The following is an 18359-nucleotide window of genomic DNA, read 5'->3' on the forward strand; positions in this document are numbered from 1 at the left end:
CCGTGCTCCTTCTCTCGGCTTGCTTTTCTCGCGCCTTTCGCGACTCTCCGGCTATCTCGGCTGAACAAGTCGCGATCCGTCAGGCGCACCATGCTCTTCAGATTCGGGATCTTTGTTGGCCTGAGCTCCGTGGTCACGACCATTATTTATTTCACGCCCATACCAGGTGAGTAAAAGGTCCAATACTAAGGAAAATTAAATAAATCCAAAGCAAAAACGTCCATTTTGAAGTATAGGAACATGAGATAAAAGCATACCTGTGCCTCACTCGTGAGAGCAATCTTCTTTGTTTACCGCAAAGCATTCAGCTTTGTAGTTTGAAATGTCGAACCAGTTCAAAAGTTCATGCTGTGCGGCTATATTTGGCATATAGCTTTCGCCAATACTTCCGGAGGAAATAAAAGAGAAAAATATATAAATTACCCTTAAGAAGCAACTACTGATAATGAAACACTGTATACATTATCTTGTTTTAAAATCTTTAATATTTAAAATCTTTAATAATATGCATAAACTTATATATGTATATGGATTATATTTATTTAGATAAATATTATTTTTATATATATTTTACTTAGATGTTACTATTCTATTTCTTTATCATAATCTACTTAAAAGCAAATATAAATTTGATTTTCTGCCTAATTGATTCAAATATAAATTTAATAAGTCCAAATATGTTCAAACATTCGAAAGTTTTTCTTATATTTTCGCTATAAGTAATAAATAGAAAGGACGCTCTTACGTCAATTAATTATTTATATGGCACATTATTTGTATAAATGATAAATGATTTAATAATTAAATGACAAAAAAATCCAAAAATAGACAACTGATTTTTTAGCACCAATCTATTTATGTTAATTAACTCTATGTCTACGTTTTATAATACGTTATATAATTACAGTTATTTTCTCTAAAATGAATTTAAAAAGGGCACAATGTAGAAATATCAAACTAAGGCTGCGTTCTTTTTGACGCTTTCGTTGCATATCGAATATCAAATAAAGATAGAGTGATATGTTTTCAGCGCTGAAAGCGTCAAAAGGAGCGCAGCCAAAATATCAGCTTCTATCGGTATTTCATAAGTATTAGTTTCTAAAAACAATTTTTTTTCTCTTATATCAAAATGTACGTAAACAGATGTGATATAAGTAGTAGTATAAAAGATTACAATACAGCTATAGTAAATAATATAATAAAATACTATATATATAAATAATATATACATATATATAGTAAATAATATAATGCTGATTTTAAATTTACATTTAAGCTAGTTTAAAGTGTCAACAATGTATACGACCCAGTATTCTCATATGCTGAGTCGTATAAGTTGTTGACTTTAAACTAGCTTAAATATTTAAAATCAGCATATTGTACACATTTATATTATATAAATGCATTGACATTAATTATATTAAATTGTTAAGTTATTTCTTATATGATTTACAGTGTAGAATGTTTTTGTTAAAATTGCAGAGTACATTCCATTTTTTCGAAAGTTTCGAGATAAAATTTAAAAGTATACACATCCAGGTTATTTTTTATTATTGACAAAACTATTGACTGTGCTATTTGCGAAAGATTTCCAATATAGAAAGGAATATAGAAATTCTCCTCTTCCGAATCACGATATACCATTTAATATGTCCCCAAGGGTGCTTGAGATAGTGAAAAAGCGTTTTGCATGATTGGATCGAGTCTGTGCAAGAGGTGAATGACCTTAATCAAAATTTACAGTTATGCACATATGTATGTACATACATGCAACTCTGTTACTAACTACCCACTGCCGAGGATGCTGATCGCTCGCGGCTACATTTCTCAGATATAATGCGAGTGATAGTGTATAGTGTATGTCAACTCGAAACATATTGTACTAACTGTCGTCTTTTCAGACATAATGTCATCAATCTTAACATCTGATAGAAAGCAAGTAGATAGGACCTTTTTAAAATATCAAGCAGAAAAAGGATTATTACTATTAACAAATAAAAGTATACAAAGATAATATAATTATTTAATAACATTTCTGTCATACATATGGCTTCTTTTTTTATCAACTGGCAGCAATTAAAGATTTTTATTTTTATTTTATACAAAATGTAAAATATTTCTATTTTGTAATGAAAAAATATCTTTGTTACATATTTTTTTTAAATAAAGCACAATTAAATAAATGTCCGCACATTTTACACGCAGAAATCGTATATTTTATATATAGTATTATTATTTTTATTTTTACCAGTTTTGTTAAAGTTGTTTGCCTTCACTTATATAAGAATGTAAAAGTTGTTTGCCTTCACTTACATACAAACGTATTTTTTAATTCTTTTGATGAAATGCACCGAAAAAATATGTTGCGTACACGTTTATATGCATTTAATTAATTCTAAAAATAACTCGAATGTCTCGAACGTCAGAAAATAATTATATTATAACAAAATAAATTTAATTCTTTTTATAATTAATATATTGCATAATTATTATGTATACCTATATACACAATTTTCTTGATAATACAAGTACACATCGCTCTTATAAATAAATTGCAACTTTGGAAATAATTTTATTATATTGTATTATTATTATTACATTAAATTGTTTTATTATATTTTATATTATCTTACATTATTTTATATTATTATTTTTATTATTATGTTCTATTACATATTTTGAATTATTTGCAAAACTGATAAAAAAATTATCGTTAGGATGAATGCAGTGTAAAAAAAAATAATATAAATAATAATATGTGACAGAAATTTTGTTTATTATCATTCGCATTATCGCAATATTGAAAACGTGAATAGTATGATAAATTTTTTCACGCGCCTAGTAATATATTGTTAAAATGTACCGACACTAAAATCGAAAGTCCTGTGTGAAAGTATGCAACAGCATGCGCCCACACAATGTCGCTTTTCGATAATGGGTCACTTCCGTTTTAGAGGTGCTCGAATTTTTTTATTAATCACAATTTAACGTGTCCGAATATCAATGCCTTTTTTCGTGGCTGACTAAATATCTTTCACTTTCTCCTCTTTTATACTTCGAAAAAGTATCCGTCAAGAATTTATTCTTTGTGATTGCTCAGGCTCTTTGATAGCAAGTTTCACCGGTGTTTTGCCTTCCAGCAACTTTAATTGTAACTCACAAACTGATGTATTTAAAAAGCTATAAAGCTGATCGCTAACATTTTATTCGCTTGCAATTAATAATAGATATCTGTTCAATCAGGAGACAAAATCTTACTAAGATTTTTTGTATATAATTTCTTGTATAATAATTTTAAACGACTTCTTTTTAATTTTCCCTGGCAATTGTTATGGAAATTACAAATCGCGTGTAAAAATGTTCCGATTTATTCCCTTTCTCATCGTAATAATTTGCACACATTTGTTAATCGAAAGGACAAATTGCATAGGGAATAATTAATATGCGTACACGAAAGATGTGTTGGTTGATTATATACATGTCGACGAAGTGCGACAATTATATTACGGATATATATCTATTGCTTTAATTGCGCAATCAGTAAATGAGCGTATATACATTTATATACCTATACATGCATGATTTTGAATTTTCGTTGATGATCGTGATTATACCTATCACACATTTTATGATTTCGGTAACAAAACATACGCGATTATGCATTTGCCATTTGCGAATGTTTGACGATCAAATTGATTGTCGTGATCAGCCTTGCGTAGATGTAACTTGCACGTGAATCTATCCATGATCCATTCGCGCTTCCTAGAAGTTGTATTAGCGAAATACGCGTACGAGACACTTGTTTAAATTTAATAGATAGTAAAAAGTATGAGAGATGCTTTACGTTGAATTAAACAAGTGAAAGCGTCAATTATTATCACACACGGTAAGCGTGGACTTTTATTTTGTATACGAAGCTGTTTCAATAACATATAATTTCGAGAGCCTCACTCCGAAAACTTCCTGATAAATAACGATGGTATAGAAAGTATATTGTCACCTAACATAAATATTGAAATAAACATAATGCAGGAAGTGTGAAAATATTAATTTGCAACGAAGTAAAATATGATCGATGTACTCACATTGCTTTGCATTTCCATAAAATTATTAAGGCAAATGTATCAATGCCTGGACAATCAGTGGATACGTACCTATGCCTTAGATAAGTACAACGCGAATTAACGTTTGGATACTAATATAACTAAAATTTCGAAATACAAGAAAAAATATTTTTATCTTTGGTCTTAATTTGCGTTATACTTATTTAAGGACTAAAATGATAATGGTGTCCAGATAGGTACGTGTCCATTGACTATCCAGGCATTGGTACATTTACCTTAAGAAGATACAGGAAGGAAAAGCATTATTCATTTAAATAAAGCCTTTCTCTCTTTCTTACAGCTTATTTTACAGCATTTTCAATTGTATATGCGTACGCGAAAATTATTAACCTCCTTTCTAACATTCAGATAAATAGAATCTTGATTACCCAGTGACTCACATAGAGATCAATATCGGCAACTGCTGAATGCAGAACGCAAAATGTATCGAGCAAAACATTTTTATGCAAGAGAGATTTTCACTCGAGTACTACTTAATATCAATTAAAGAAAAAGAAACTTTGTTAAGAGGGAAGAGAATTTTTATTAGCAATATGGAAACAGATGTGTCTTTCACTTTCCTAAGTGACAAGTAATGTTTTTAGTTTTACTACGATGACTTCGCTAAATTCGCGCGATTAAACAGTTTCACTTTGAGCAATGTTCGAGCGACAGCGAGTTACAGTTAAGTTAGATCGGATGATTGCATTACCAACAACTCTCCCTGATGCATCTTTATAAGCAGACGAAGACGGAAACGTAATAGAATTACAGTCGAGCTACTAAATAACAGAAAGATATAATGTCGAATTATTATTCGAGATAACTGGAAACACGCGTTCTTATACCTACAAAGTTAGGAAGTAACATATTTGCTCAGAATGACGTGAATGACAACCGGTTTTTAAGTACGGATTAGATAACGTAATGTGTACGGATCTAAGTAATGTAACTTTGTTATCCAATATGTATTAGGTAATAACACGTAAGAGAAATGTATAGGAATTTTACATTTCGCGATATGTTTGCTTGAGTTATAATTTTATGGTATACTGCCAATCATCGAAGTTTAAAAAATTTTTATTCATGTAACATTCTGCGTATCAATTTGCGGGTGAAATACTCGGACAAAAAAAATGTTCTAATAGACATATCGATCTCAAAGTCTAATAATCGTACCGTGGCTTCACACAGCTCTTTCCTTCGTGTACTATCTTTGACATGTTTGCGCAGAAAAAATGCTCGGACTGTTGTGTCATGACGACAGGAAACGCAACGGTTTTCTTTAGTGCTTTGTACATACGTATCGGTAATACATTTCCGCGGAGAAAAATGCAAAGCCATGTCGTTTTCAGCAATTTCCATTTTATTTCTTTCTAAACTTAAATCGATCATTCTAATTAACTCTACACAAATCCACGCCATTCATTATTTAATTCTTTTGCATGCTATATCTCTAATTTTATTTTAACTTAAAAGAAAATTTTGTTTAAAAAGAATTGCTACTAGATTTAAGAAGAAAGTAATCTTGTTTGAAAAAATTTTGAAATTCGATAGAAAAGAGAAATTTAGAAAAAGTAGGCGTTATATCATAATTCAAATTTTATTACAATTTTTATGATTTCTTTTTTTCTCACTTTTTTCCTTCTTTTCATCCTTTCTTTTTTTTCTACTGCAAAGGAACAATTTTAAATATTGATTGTATATCTTAAAAAAGCGCATAGAGAGAATTAAATTTATATTATATATGTTTTGCACATTATATATACATATGTTTCGTCCTACGCTAACGAATTTTGATAGTTTCTCTCGATATGCCAACGTCTCGTTGTATTGACCGAGAAATACTTCGCGGCGCGGATAATTAAATTCATCGACTTTACACCTTCATCTTCAATCTATGGATTTATCATGCAGGTACATATTCCAAATATCTGATTATCTTTCTCTCTAGAAAGTTTCGCTCGAGCAAGCCGACGATGTCGCAATCTCAGTGAATGACCGAAGAAAACGCGAGCTTAGACGTATCCTGCTACAGCGAAACGTCACTTGTTTTCTATCACATATAGTAGCGACTGTTTCTATCCATCCATAAGTAAAAGTGGAATCGATTGGGCATCAGCGAAAGCGAAATCTATGCGCCGTCTGGACCAACTCGAAGGAGAAAGGTCGGGAGATGAAAGTATTCGCGTGGCCGACTGAGGGAGATGGAACTCGGGGGTCTGATTGCCCGAGGATGGTAGGGGCCCGCGATCAGAGGGGCCCGCCGGCGAACTTTCACTGACGTTACAGAGCCTCTGACACATATCTCGGGCATACAGGTCGTCTCATGTTCAACACACGCGAGGTGTTGGCGCAATCGCGCGGGGATGCGCATATAAAAAGCTGGTTGGGTACATAAAAAACGATCATGATCTTTGGTCCTCGAGGACGTAGACGACCACCGGGGTGGGCTAGAGAGGGAAAACGATGACGTCACCATTTGCACGACCGCAGCAACGAAATTGGGCCTCCTCGTCAGTTGGCTACCGGGTGCGCGACGGTACCGGCGACGTCGTCGGTCGTTACACGGCGGGTTCACGTGCCGATAACCGACAGTGGTGTAGTGATTTATGAGAATCCAGCCATCATTTCGTCCCGATCATAATCATCTTTAGATATCTTTAGGACGTCGTTTCATTAGCGATCTAAATTCGCTTTTCGATTTTATTAGTTGTTGACAGATAAATATCCGGGTGTTAAAAATATTGTCGTTTCAATACTTTTCTTTCAAGCCCATCATGATATATTTTTATATACTAATAAAAATCAATTTCAAACTGATGAAATAATATACGACAGATATATCAATTTAATAGCAAAATATAAAATAAAAGACGTCGCGTTGTTACTTATCGCGTATATACTTCAATAGCTTCAGATCGATCTCGATTAATTTATCATCCGCATCAATGTACGCAGCCCCAGCGGTTCTTTGCAACAACATAATAACAAGCAATTTGTATTCGAATGGAAAAAGTCTTGATACGATCAACTTTTTTGTAACCGCTTTTGCGTAACGAAATATTCTTTTATTGTCGACGACGCGATTGTTCGATGCGACTGAATCCATAAAACATAATGCAGGCAACGTCGTAATTCGTAAAAGCAGTCTCATATTTCCCATGTAGCGAACGCTCGTAAAGTTATCGTAAATACTTTTACCGCGACTTTTGTCAGTGTTTATTTCTTTTGACCGTTGTTCTTCTTGCGGGTCCGGTTTATTCGCTTTAGACGATTTTACGCGAGTAAGCGAAGCCCAAACTAATCCTTACTTAGACGTACTATCGATCATAAGGCAATAAGGAAGCGAGGAAGAACGATAGAAACGGCGAAAGGGAGCGGGAGAGAAACGTCAGTTCTGGCAACGAATTTCGGAGTCTCGGTGTTCCTATCAGTCTTCGACGAGAAGCGCGACTGTGCCCGCGGTTTTGTTACATCGGTCGCCCACGTAAATGTCCGCAGTGGTGCAGTGACATAAAGATCTATATTCTTCCTCATATACGTTTTCTTTTTATATACGTTTTTTTTCGCGTTAAGGGAGTCGAATTATTTTCGTCGTATTTTTCTTGCGTTTTTTTCTGTCGCGTCTAGGTTTAGGGATACAATGGTTGATTGATAATTGCCCGCGTATTGCATTAACTACGGGATACACCGGCATGAATAGATTATCGATTGACGCAAACATGACTTTGCGTTTCACAATGGAAGGCTAATGTCCAAAAATAGAATAAATCAAGACGTAGTAATGCAATATATTGATAGATAAACGAAATTGCACACAGGATATCATTTAGATTTAAAACACCGATAAGATTTCCTATATATTTGTATCAATAGTTGATTCAAACTTTATAAAAAAATTACGCGAGTCGCAATTTACATTGAAATTATTCATACAGAATTTCGATAACATATCACCTTATAATTGGGAGATAAACTCTATGCGTTTGTATTATACAATTCGCTTCCGTGCTGCAAAAAGATTCCTGTGGTGAAATTCATGGCAGTGTGACTAACGTTTTCGGTCAAGAGAATTCTCGAATGCGTGATTCCGTGCGTCACACGTGACCGGATTATTACACGTTATATGAATATTATACAATATATTAGATTAGTCCACGTAATAAGCCTTTACGTGATAATGATCATCTAATGGAGGACAAAAAATGATTATAAGGCAATAGCACAAACGTTCTTGACCTTACTTACTATTCCGTTGATTTTCATCCATGAGACTCAGTTTATTCAGGAATATAGCGATATTTAAGTTTAAGGAAATAATTATAACTCATTGCATTTATAATGATAAAAATCTGTTGAAAAATCTTTGAACAACCTATCAACTTTGCAATTATAATTAAATGAAGAACTTAATTGTTAATTTTCAGAAGCACTGTAGTTAAAGCGTGACAAATAGCGTCTGATAAATCCAATACGTGATTAATCATCGTTAATTATATTACTTTTCAAAATTGATTCCGACAATTCGTTCACAGTTGCCTCATGAAAGTTGATCGATGAACGGCTTGTTTCAAAGACGGGAGCTTGAAAGAGTCTGCCTAACGAGGCAAGCAACGACTCAACTTTCGGTCTCGTCTCATACAAATGGCTACTCTTTTCTTTTCAGAGTCGGTTTTCTCCACCGGGCGCCTCCATTTTTATTACCCTTGACACCGATATTTGGTTCAAAGCCTTTCAGCAGAAAACTCAATCTAATGGAAACAAAAAATGATTCTCGCTTATTGACAGAAATTTACGATATCTCGACAATTGGTCATTAAATACACACACCTCGCTGCTTAATAGCCTTCATGGTTTTCGACAATTTAATCGACACATGTATACTTTGTGAACATTAATCGTTCACCTAAATTGCATCCGCAATCCGTCGATCTCTCTAAAGCTCACGAGGAATAAATGTCGTCACCTCTTGTTATTGTCGCATAACAACGTTGGTAGGCGATGTATTCCCCTAAATCCGGTCACCATCATGTGGCGACACCGACTACGTACATTCTACGATGTCTCGTGGTTGTCACTATGATCTTCGCTGCGGCCACATTTTTGCATATTAACAATTACAGGCCCAGTAAGTTGAAACAATTAGTTTATAAAAGTTAAAGTGCGCGGACATACGCAGGCTTCATGTAAGTCCTCTGTGTCCCATAATCCCTAAATTTCCCTCATTAAAACAGTACGTTTTAGAATAGGTACATGTTTAATAACGTTAATTGATGTAAGAAGTACTTGAATACAGGAAGACTTATAGTTACAATCTGTTAAAAACGACTTAATGCTTGCTAATGCAGTCTAGAGCTCTGCAATACAATAACGATAAATAATGATGACCATAATGATAATGTGCAAAGTGTATTTTTGTTCTTCCTAATGCGCGCAGCATCCGATGTGTGTACCTACCATGTGCGCGCATCATTAACTTTTCTTTACTATACGCACTTTACGTGGCACTTTCTATGTGATTTGAACTTTCATCTCTTATACCAATTGGCGGTTTGGATTTTCTTTTGCGGTTGACGGGGGCAAGGAAAACTGCTTTCTTCGCTTCGAGGATAAAAATGTTTTTTTTCCTTGCTTTCTTTCCTTGACTCTTTCTATTTTTCTTTTCCAGAACAAACATTCCTCTCCTGTGACAGACCGTGTCACCACTTGGATTGGCCTATGATCTGCCGGGTGAAACTCACGTTAGAAGTCTTCCAAACGCTCAGCAAGTAAGCCAGAAAATCACTTAGCCGCGCCTTAAATCCGTTTTGTAAAGATCTAGTATCTACATACTCGTGACACTCGATAAACTTCGTTATACGTAAAAAAATATCAAAAGCCATAATACTCATCCTGTTTTTACGCGGACTGTCAAATGGGGCTGAGTATCGCACTAACATAGGTGATCAGCGTTTTGATAATCTAATAAATAATCAGCAAGCGTCGAATTATGATGTTTTTACGTGTCTTTATATTTTCATTTACCTTTTATATTTCTTTTACAATTTTTCGAAGAATTCTTCAAATTAAAGTAGATATTTAAATGTTGTGTATATGGAAAATAAAGAAAGCAATAAATAAATCGAGCCAGAAGGATTTAGGGAAGAATATATATATCATAAAGGTTTCGCGAAGAGAATTAGATATTTAAATGTTAGTTACTTATATTTTGTAATGGATTTGCATAGTAATATATTTCAGCCAGTTGTGTATAAATTTAATATGTATTATGAAAAATATAAGAAAATTAGATAAGAATGTATTACATGAAAGTTGAGTTGCTAAGTATTGCGCAAAAAATAAACGCGAAAATTGCGTTTATCTTCTATACTTTGTAAAATATCTGTATTATAATTGTATCTATTTTATATCAAGGTAACAACCTTGAAGTTAAGTCATGAATACATTAACTTGTGTATATCCTTTATGGAAAATTCACTTATTCGAACATTTCAAACAAAAAGATACACTCGAAAGGGAAAGTATCTCTATATATATCTAATAAAACACGTCTTAGATCGTAATTGCCTCATGCAAGGCAATTATATTTTTCTTTACGTGCGCTATTATTACAGAATTCCTTTTTTGCGATTGCAGGATTATTGTAGCAATTGTAGCGATTTTTCTACTGTGTGTTACGTTAACCGTGCAACGATTATGGCAGCATATATAGTGCCGCATCAGCGGTTTCGGACTCGTCGGGGCGTAATAAGCCTTACGCAATTTCTAAGCGTTAACTGGTGTAATGCGGAAGACTCTCGCGATCAATCGTGCGATGTGTCGTCGAAACTGACAAGCAAAACGAATATTGCATTAGGCACAGGACTATTCTTAATTCTTATCGGGGAGACCAAATCGACGATCTCACAGTTATTTGATAAACGCGAATAAAATTAAATAAACGGTGCAAGTATTTGTTACACTAAATAATACAGTCCGCTACCTTTCATCTTTCATAAATCGTACGAATAGTTCATTCATATCAACCGTCTTCAATTAAGATGTTGTAATCATCCGGTATTATTTTTCTTGCGAAAATTGCACTTATATGCAATAACTTATCTTCGCGTATGTGAAAGTATTTTTAGAAGGTCACCGGAAAATCTGTATAAGGCAAGTAAATGAGGAATTTCACGAAAAGTTTCTCGAAAAGTTTCTCGTGCAAAACTCTAACAAAGTTACAGTACGACGATTTGATTTCTTCCAGTAGGTGTATGTACTTGCTTTAGAGTTGCTATAGAGATTGCGATTTTACGACGTTCCTTACAGATCATGCGGTGACTGTCTATTGAATCAGACGGCATGCTTGGCTAACCATTGCATTTCCGCGGATGGACAGAGACGGGGTATACTTACGGCCAATCGTCAAATGCCAGGACCCAGTATTCAGGTATGACCCCGATGTTCAACCAGCGATCAATAGTCCGGGTGCATCACACTTACCGCCGGGAATTCAATGAAGTTCAGTGCAAGAGCACAATTTGCTTACGATATCGCACGGTTCCTTTCTACACTCTCCCTTTCTCTTTAATTAGAGCATACACCATAATGATTTATTATACGCATTGAGAATTTTCCGTGTTATTTTGCAATTTTATTGTCTAAGACGCGGGAGCAATCATAGAACGAGTTTAGCTGTCAAGTAAATATCAATTCAGTTATATATTTAGTTTGATTATTATTAAACTAAATCCGGAATTAGGTATTAACTGAATTTGTGAATAATTGAATATTGAATTTTACTTTGGGACTCGAGATTAAACTGATGAGTAGATATTATACGCAATTGATCGGTAATGTACGATTAATTCCATGATACGAATGTGTTCTCGCTGCTATGTGGTTGCTATAATTTTAGAAAAATTGCATTAAATTTATGTAGAATCGAATGTGTTCTGTTTCACGCGGCTTCGCCAACATCAATACGCTTTCATATGCAATTAGTAATCCGTAATTGCAATGAAAATGGAGGTTCTACCTCGTGTTAAAATTAAATGCCGCGTGATGATTGAGACACGTACTCAATATACACACTCTTGGTAATTAATTACGCCCCTTCAATATATAGGAATAATCTCGCGCACGTGCCTCGTTTAACTGAGTGAACACTTTGAAGTGAAGCGAAATTTGCTAGGCATCCGATTGGTCTTCCTTGGCCGCAAACATTCCGAAGCTTTAGAAATGTTGATTGAAGCTAAGTGCCTTTTCTCACTTCGCGGAATCAAGTGCTAATTACCCATTTTTAACAGCCTCTCTTAAATCTGTTATGTCATTTTTGTTTGGTATTCTTTAATACACTTTTAAAACGTATATTCCTATTTCTAACAGAGAAAGAGAAGAAAGTTTCATCGGACATGTTACTTAAACCTGATACTTGAAATTGAAAGTATTTAAGGGAAGAACTAAATCAGATGCTATTTAATACAAATTAAAACGTTAAAATTTTAATTTTTTTATATTCAAAACTATATGAAATCAAAATAAAATAAAACTTTTCTAAAAATATAAATATTGAATATTTTTTTATAGTTATATATATGTGTAACAATGATCTAAAATGAAACAAGAACAATATATATTAAAGTCAGTTATTAAATGCATTTATTATTACATATTATAATATTACTTTCACAGTAACAATCAAAATTATAACTATATAGTGGCCTTTTTCGTAAGGATGTCTCTAACGTCTCAGTAAACATTTCTAATGATCGCGCCCGATGATTAGTTGCGAACTTTCACACGTGTTTACGCTTTTACAGGTTTGTGAAAACGATATCCTAGTGGTGGATGTGATAAATCGTCTTCCTGGCAAAGCAGCAGCGGTACATTGGCGTGGACAAACGCAAATGGAGATGCCTTACATGGATGGCGCACCATTGGTCACGCAATGTCCGATACCAAGTTACACCACTTTCCAATACAAATTTCGCGCTTCCACACCGGGCACACATCTCTGGCATGCACATGCAGGTTGGTAATTGTTATTTGCGCTGAATATTTCGTGGATCGCAATAAAAAACATTTACAAAACTCACATATTTAATTAAAATTTATATCTATACTTTGCAATTGCCATCGATTTAATTAATCAAATTAATTAATGTATTTTAATTTATTAATAAGAATTTATTTATAAAATTATATTTCTTCAATTTTAATTATCTATAAAATTATTTTATATATATTTCATCTATCATCTATAAAATTATTTATAGAATTCAAAATTGAGGATATGCATATTTTATTTTTAAATTGTTTTCTATTGGATGTCAATAGATTTAATTGTTCACGATGTTGACTTTATATTATCGATTTACTTTTGATTATATTAATTATAATTTTTCAACGCAACGAAATACAATATATGACCAGCATACAAATTGTTTGATTCATTTTTCAAGAAACAAACAAACAAACAAACAAAAACTTTTCAGGAGCCGACGTCACGAATGGCATTATCGGATCGTTGATCGTGAGACAGGCGGACCTTCGGGAACCCCATCGTGCCCTTTACGACATCGACGATCCTAATCACGTGGTTCTGGTGACCCAGTGGCAACATTCGCCGGAAGTATCGTTTAATCAGGGTCATTCGAAACCGGCAATTCTTTTAATCAATGGACGAGGTCGGCAGCCCAGCGGACCCGCGACTCCTCTGAGCACATTCACGGTTATTCCAGGACGACGTCACAGATTTCGCGTCGCTAATGCCGGAGGTGCCGGTGCATGCCCGGTGACGCTTTCCGTCGACGGCCATCCGCTTTTCCTGATCGCGCTCGACGGACATCCTATAGAGTCGCGACACGTCACTTCGATTACTCTGGCCAAAGGTTGGAGTCCTGTTAATTTTTCTCTCGGAATTCAATCGGATCTCTATACGCTTAGCACGGTGCAGGCACATGCCTATTTTACGTTTAACGATCTTCCGATATCGTCGAGAGAAAAAATTGAATACATTTGATCGAAATATCTCCGATTTACATACTGCATAGTTTTTTAAGAGTTAAGAAGTTGATTGCGTAAAGCGATTAGACCCAAGAACGGCAAACGGTGAAAACATCTTGCGCAAGTCTCACAAGTTGGCTTGATTTTTCAGTTGTAAATTAAGTAACAGTCGATGACATTTATTTTCTTAAACGCTTCCGCTTTCGGATACACTGAGTTTTAAGTGGCACGCCGCGCAACTTTTACCTTTTAAGGATTTGTAAGCGAGTTAGAATTCAATATCGCAAACGTAAGATCGATGGCCTAGCTTTGTCATTGTTCACACAAAGCGAGATTTCATTTCCCGATTCCTCATCCGAATCCGATTTTCATCGAGTACGCCGAGACTTGAGCAGTCTTCAATATTCGTTAAAGGTGAAAGGGCGGACTTTGTCCTCAAAGCGAGCAAACGCATCGGTTCCTACTGGATGAACGTTCATACAACGAAGGAATGTGGAACGAGCGCGATAAATGGCGCGGCGATACTCAACTATAAAGGCAATTCGGAAAATCCTGCAGCAATGGCGGAAGTTATCGATCAACGCGATATCCACGAGATAGGATCGGACCGGCTGGCCGTGACGACGAATCCCGCCCAGAAATGCGGCGATCGAGAGAATTTGTGCGCCATGGATATTCAAAATATTCGCAAAATGCCGCAGATACTGACTAATCCCAAGACGGATGTGACACTGTACCTGCCGATTAACTACAAGATGCAAGCGACGGAACTGATAGGTGCGTAACTAACGTAAAAAAAAAAAAAACTAATGGAAGCGCCTGATGGGAGTGAAAGTGCCAATTAAGACTGGGATATAATTGCACGGGGCATTAATTAACGCGGGCAGACTTGACCGATACAAATTCTTCCAACTAAGTTTCACCACTATTTTTTATTCACCGCATTATATTCAAATCCGGGTTATAAAAATTTTGCTGCTACTCTACATAATAGCGTATCCCGATTAGAAAGCACTTTCACCACTTTTATTTTTTTTTACAATCACAAAACTTCTTTCCGATTAACTTTTTTTAATGAATTAAGTTAAGAGTTTATCTTTTCCCTTAAGATGATTAACGCAAAAAACTTAACTACAATATTATTAAAAGTTGAAGCAAAATTAAATTTAAAAATTATAAATTTTACTCTTAAATTTCAACTAATTTGATTGCAATAAAAATTTTACGTGATTTTATTATAACTCATCAAAATATTGAATGTAGAAGATGCTATATTGATTTCTCATCAAATTTTCGTTATGAAAAACTCTCGAAATTCACTTAGAAATATCTAGTTGCTAATGAGGCACCGATAATGGGACGGTCTACATATTCATCGATCACTTTTTATACACGCGGAGAAGAAATTTCCGGACGCTCGCATCGCAACGCACATCGAGAAAACAGTGCGTAATTAAATAGATATTAAGAGAGCCGCAGGATAGTTTCGAATCGAGGGAGCGACGCGCAATTAAGCTCGATTATCTAATCGCAACTCAATCAAAAATCTTTCCTCCTGTCCAGGTAACGGCGGGACGGAGACGCGAGTGTTGAACGTGGACAACGCCACTTTCACGTTTCCGTCGTCACCGCTATTGACACAAGGTGGGGATGTGTCCCCGGGGATGCTGTGCACTAACAGCGACGGCAACGAGGACGATCTCAATGAGGGCAACGAGACCGTATCGCGACGACGGTGCCGTCCGGTCGGCGATGTTGGCGCGGGCGACATATGCGAGTGCGTGCACGTGCGTCACGTGCCGCTCGGGGCCACCGTCGAGATTATTCTCTTGGACCAGGGTAATTAGTCTCATTTAAACGTCATCAAAACGTAAATGCGACTCGTGATGACACGTGTACGTTCGTCTCATGTACGTTTGTCTCGTGTACGTTCGTCTCGTGTACGTTCGTGATTAATTTGAGTTTTCCACGTTTTTCTACAATCCTTTTCTCTTCCGTTCTCATCCGAGGTCCAGATATCTGTTTTATTTCATGTTTAGAAAGTCTAAGAAAAGATGGCAAAGATAGATTTTCCATCCGTAATTTTACGAGGCCCAAGATTTCTTCATTTTTCTTTCTCTGTAATTTTATCGATATTATACGGAGTGATTTAATAACTGAGCTGAGTTATAGCATTTTTAAGTCAAGAAAGAAAAAAGTAGTAAAGAAAGATTTTTCACTGTTTAGTGTGAGATCTATATTTTTCGAATAATAGTGTACTGAGAGAGAGAGATGTAAGATGCAACTGCATTTATAGGTATATATAAAAAAGTAGAATCATAACTTTCTTAAGCATAAATTGATTCTTTTCATTATACTGCGTATACCAATCAAAGATCATACCAAACATATTTCTAATGATCAATATTTCAATGGACACTTTATGATTAAGAAACAATTTTTAAATTATCGTATATATTTGTTAATCATCGTATGTATTATATATGTTACACTTCAGAATCTTGCATAAAAGTCAAGATAAGGCAGATAATATGAAACGCATGACAAGGTTACTGCAAAAACTCATTGTATGAAGGAGTATGCGGTCTTCTGCGTAATATTATATACGACGTAGCTTATTAAGCTTATTACACAGTCCCCGATGCTTGGGGATAATCTCACAGAGCGAAGCGGCACGTGAGAGACTGAGAGAACATTAGTGCATAATAGAATTTATCGCTTGACCCCGATGTCCGCGTTTCGTGCCGCGAAAGTTCAAGTTATTGATTTGGAGATTTCCATCATCATAAATCTCGTGAGGGAGGTGTATATTATTTCGCCTCAAGAATAATATTCGACGCGTCAACGCGATTTCTTCCAATACGATTGCGACAGCCGAAAGAAATCCCGCGACTTCTGATAATAGCACGTGGAACGATTGGTCTCCTTCGTAAAGCTTCGCAATTACATTGTCGAAACTAATTGTAGCAGTCGACCATGGGTTCGTGATATTTCTCGTCGAATTATATTTTCATTGACCATTTGCCTAACGATTTCCTACATGACGTGATTATTTTTTACTACATTTTCTATTAGACCTATTCATACTGCGGAAAAAATTCTTGTTACATAATTCAGTGTATATTCAGAATCATAATGTATAATTTAGTATCATAAAATAATAATATAATTGAATATTATTAGAATAATTCTCTAGCTAAAGTCACGAATAGCGGTAATTTGATAATAATTTTTCGCCACAAAGAATTCTATTAAAGAACGGCCGTTAATCCAACATCATTTTGCCACAGGTGGTCTGAATGATCTAGTTTATCACCTACACGGCTATAGTTTTTACGTGGTGGGAGCCAGGCAATTTGGGCGAAGTATGTCACTGCAAGAGGTGAAAAAACTCGATGAGAGGGGGCAGCTATTCTCGCGGAATCTCGATTGCGCGTTATCCAAGGATACCGTCATCGTGCCCAAGTTCGGTGCTGTAGCGCTGCGGTTTAAAGCCGATAATCCAGGTAAATCCTCTCTTCTCGCTAATCGAACTGACATAAATACTTAATATATAGGCCTCTATTCTAACGGCTTTAATTGTTAATTTGGTAATTTTCTTCGACAAATTGGAAATACAAATTTTATCAAAATAGGCTAGGATATATCAGCAATTCATGATTTATTAGCGATCAGATAAAGAATTTTTTGCGAATTAAATTTCAAGATGTATAATAAATAAGAAAACTTTTGGTTTTTAATTTTAAATTTTAGTTTAATCGTTAGATATCCAATATTGAAATTTTTCTATAAATTTTTTCGAGAAAAATCGATCTTTAATTTGTCGAACGTTTTGGCTCCAATTTTTAATGTCAAAATATGAGACATATTGTATAATAGCGACGCGGTGTAATAACTCTATGAGGCTAATACTGTTATTTGATTTCGCAGGTTATTGGATGTTGCGGGATGAGCATGCGACTGATTGGACACGTGGTTTAGATGTTATCCTGCAAGTCGGAGAACCTAGCGACATGGTGACCGCGCCACAAGACTTTCCTAAATGTGGATCCTTTGTCGGACCTGATTACTTTCTCATATAGACTGTTTAAACGTTAAATTGTATATAATTGTATATAATGATAGCCGGACAAGAACCTACAGTCGCTTTTAGATAAATTTTACAAATTTTTATGAATAAATATCCATTTACGTTCGCTAGTCGCTTGGAAACTCTTTCACCCCTTTGTCTCGAAAATTCTCATATCATCATAATTATTTCCTCCA

At 35.0% G+C, this 18359-nt stretch overlaps 1 protein-coding gene across 6 annotated transcripts; it reads left to right on the top strand.

Moving 5' to 3' along the window:
- The first annotated feature begins 37 nt into the window (after positions 1-37).
- On the top strand, positions 38-18293 carry LOC139814567 (uncharacterized). 6 transcript variants are annotated; one of them, XM_071780901.1, is made up of 10 exons: positions 6589-6703; positions 8773-9234; positions 9775-9874; positions 11415-11535; positions 12908-13118; positions 13583-13978; positions 14508-14870; positions 15657-15932; positions 17384-17599; positions 18024-18293. In XM_071780901.1, the coding sequence occupies exons 2-10, from the start codon at positions 9108-9110 to the stop codon at positions 18173-18175; spliced, it is 1962 nt and encodes a 653-aa protein (XP_071637002.1). In that variant the 5' UTR covers positions 6589-6703; positions 8773-9107; the 3' UTR covers positions 18176-18293. The 6 variants fall into 6 exon arrangements, with proteins under 6 accessions (XP_071637007.1, XP_071637002.1, XP_071637006.1 ...); XM_071780905.1 differs by having other exon boundaries at positions 6642-6703; positions 9049-9234; XM_071780902.1 differs by having other exon boundaries at positions 6655-6700; positions 8128-9234.
- Positions 18294-18359: the final 66 nt, after the last annotated feature.

The sequence above is a fragment of the Temnothorax longispinosus genome, chromosome 6 (genome assembly GCF_030848805.1).
Source record: "Temnothorax longispinosus isolate EJ_2023e chromosome 6, Tlon_JGU_v1, whole genome shotgun sequence".
NCBI lineage: Eukaryota > Metazoa > Arthropoda > Insecta > Hymenoptera > Formicidae > Temnothorax > Temnothorax longispinosus.

Bases quoted from the DNA above. Each gene is read 5' to 3' on its own strand.
- LOC139814567 (XM_071780901.1), top strand. From the start codon at position 9,108: ATGTATTCCCCTAAATCCGGTCACCATCATGTGGCGACACCGACTACG. The intron at 9,235-9,774 runs GTAAGTTGAAAC...TTTCTTTTCCAG, and splicing joins TATTAACAATTACAGGCCCA to AACAAACATTCCTCTCCTGT. The intron at 14,871-15,656 runs GTGCGTAACTAA...CCTCCTGTCCAG, and splicing joins GCAAGCGACGGAACTGATAG to GTAACGGCGGGACGGAGACG.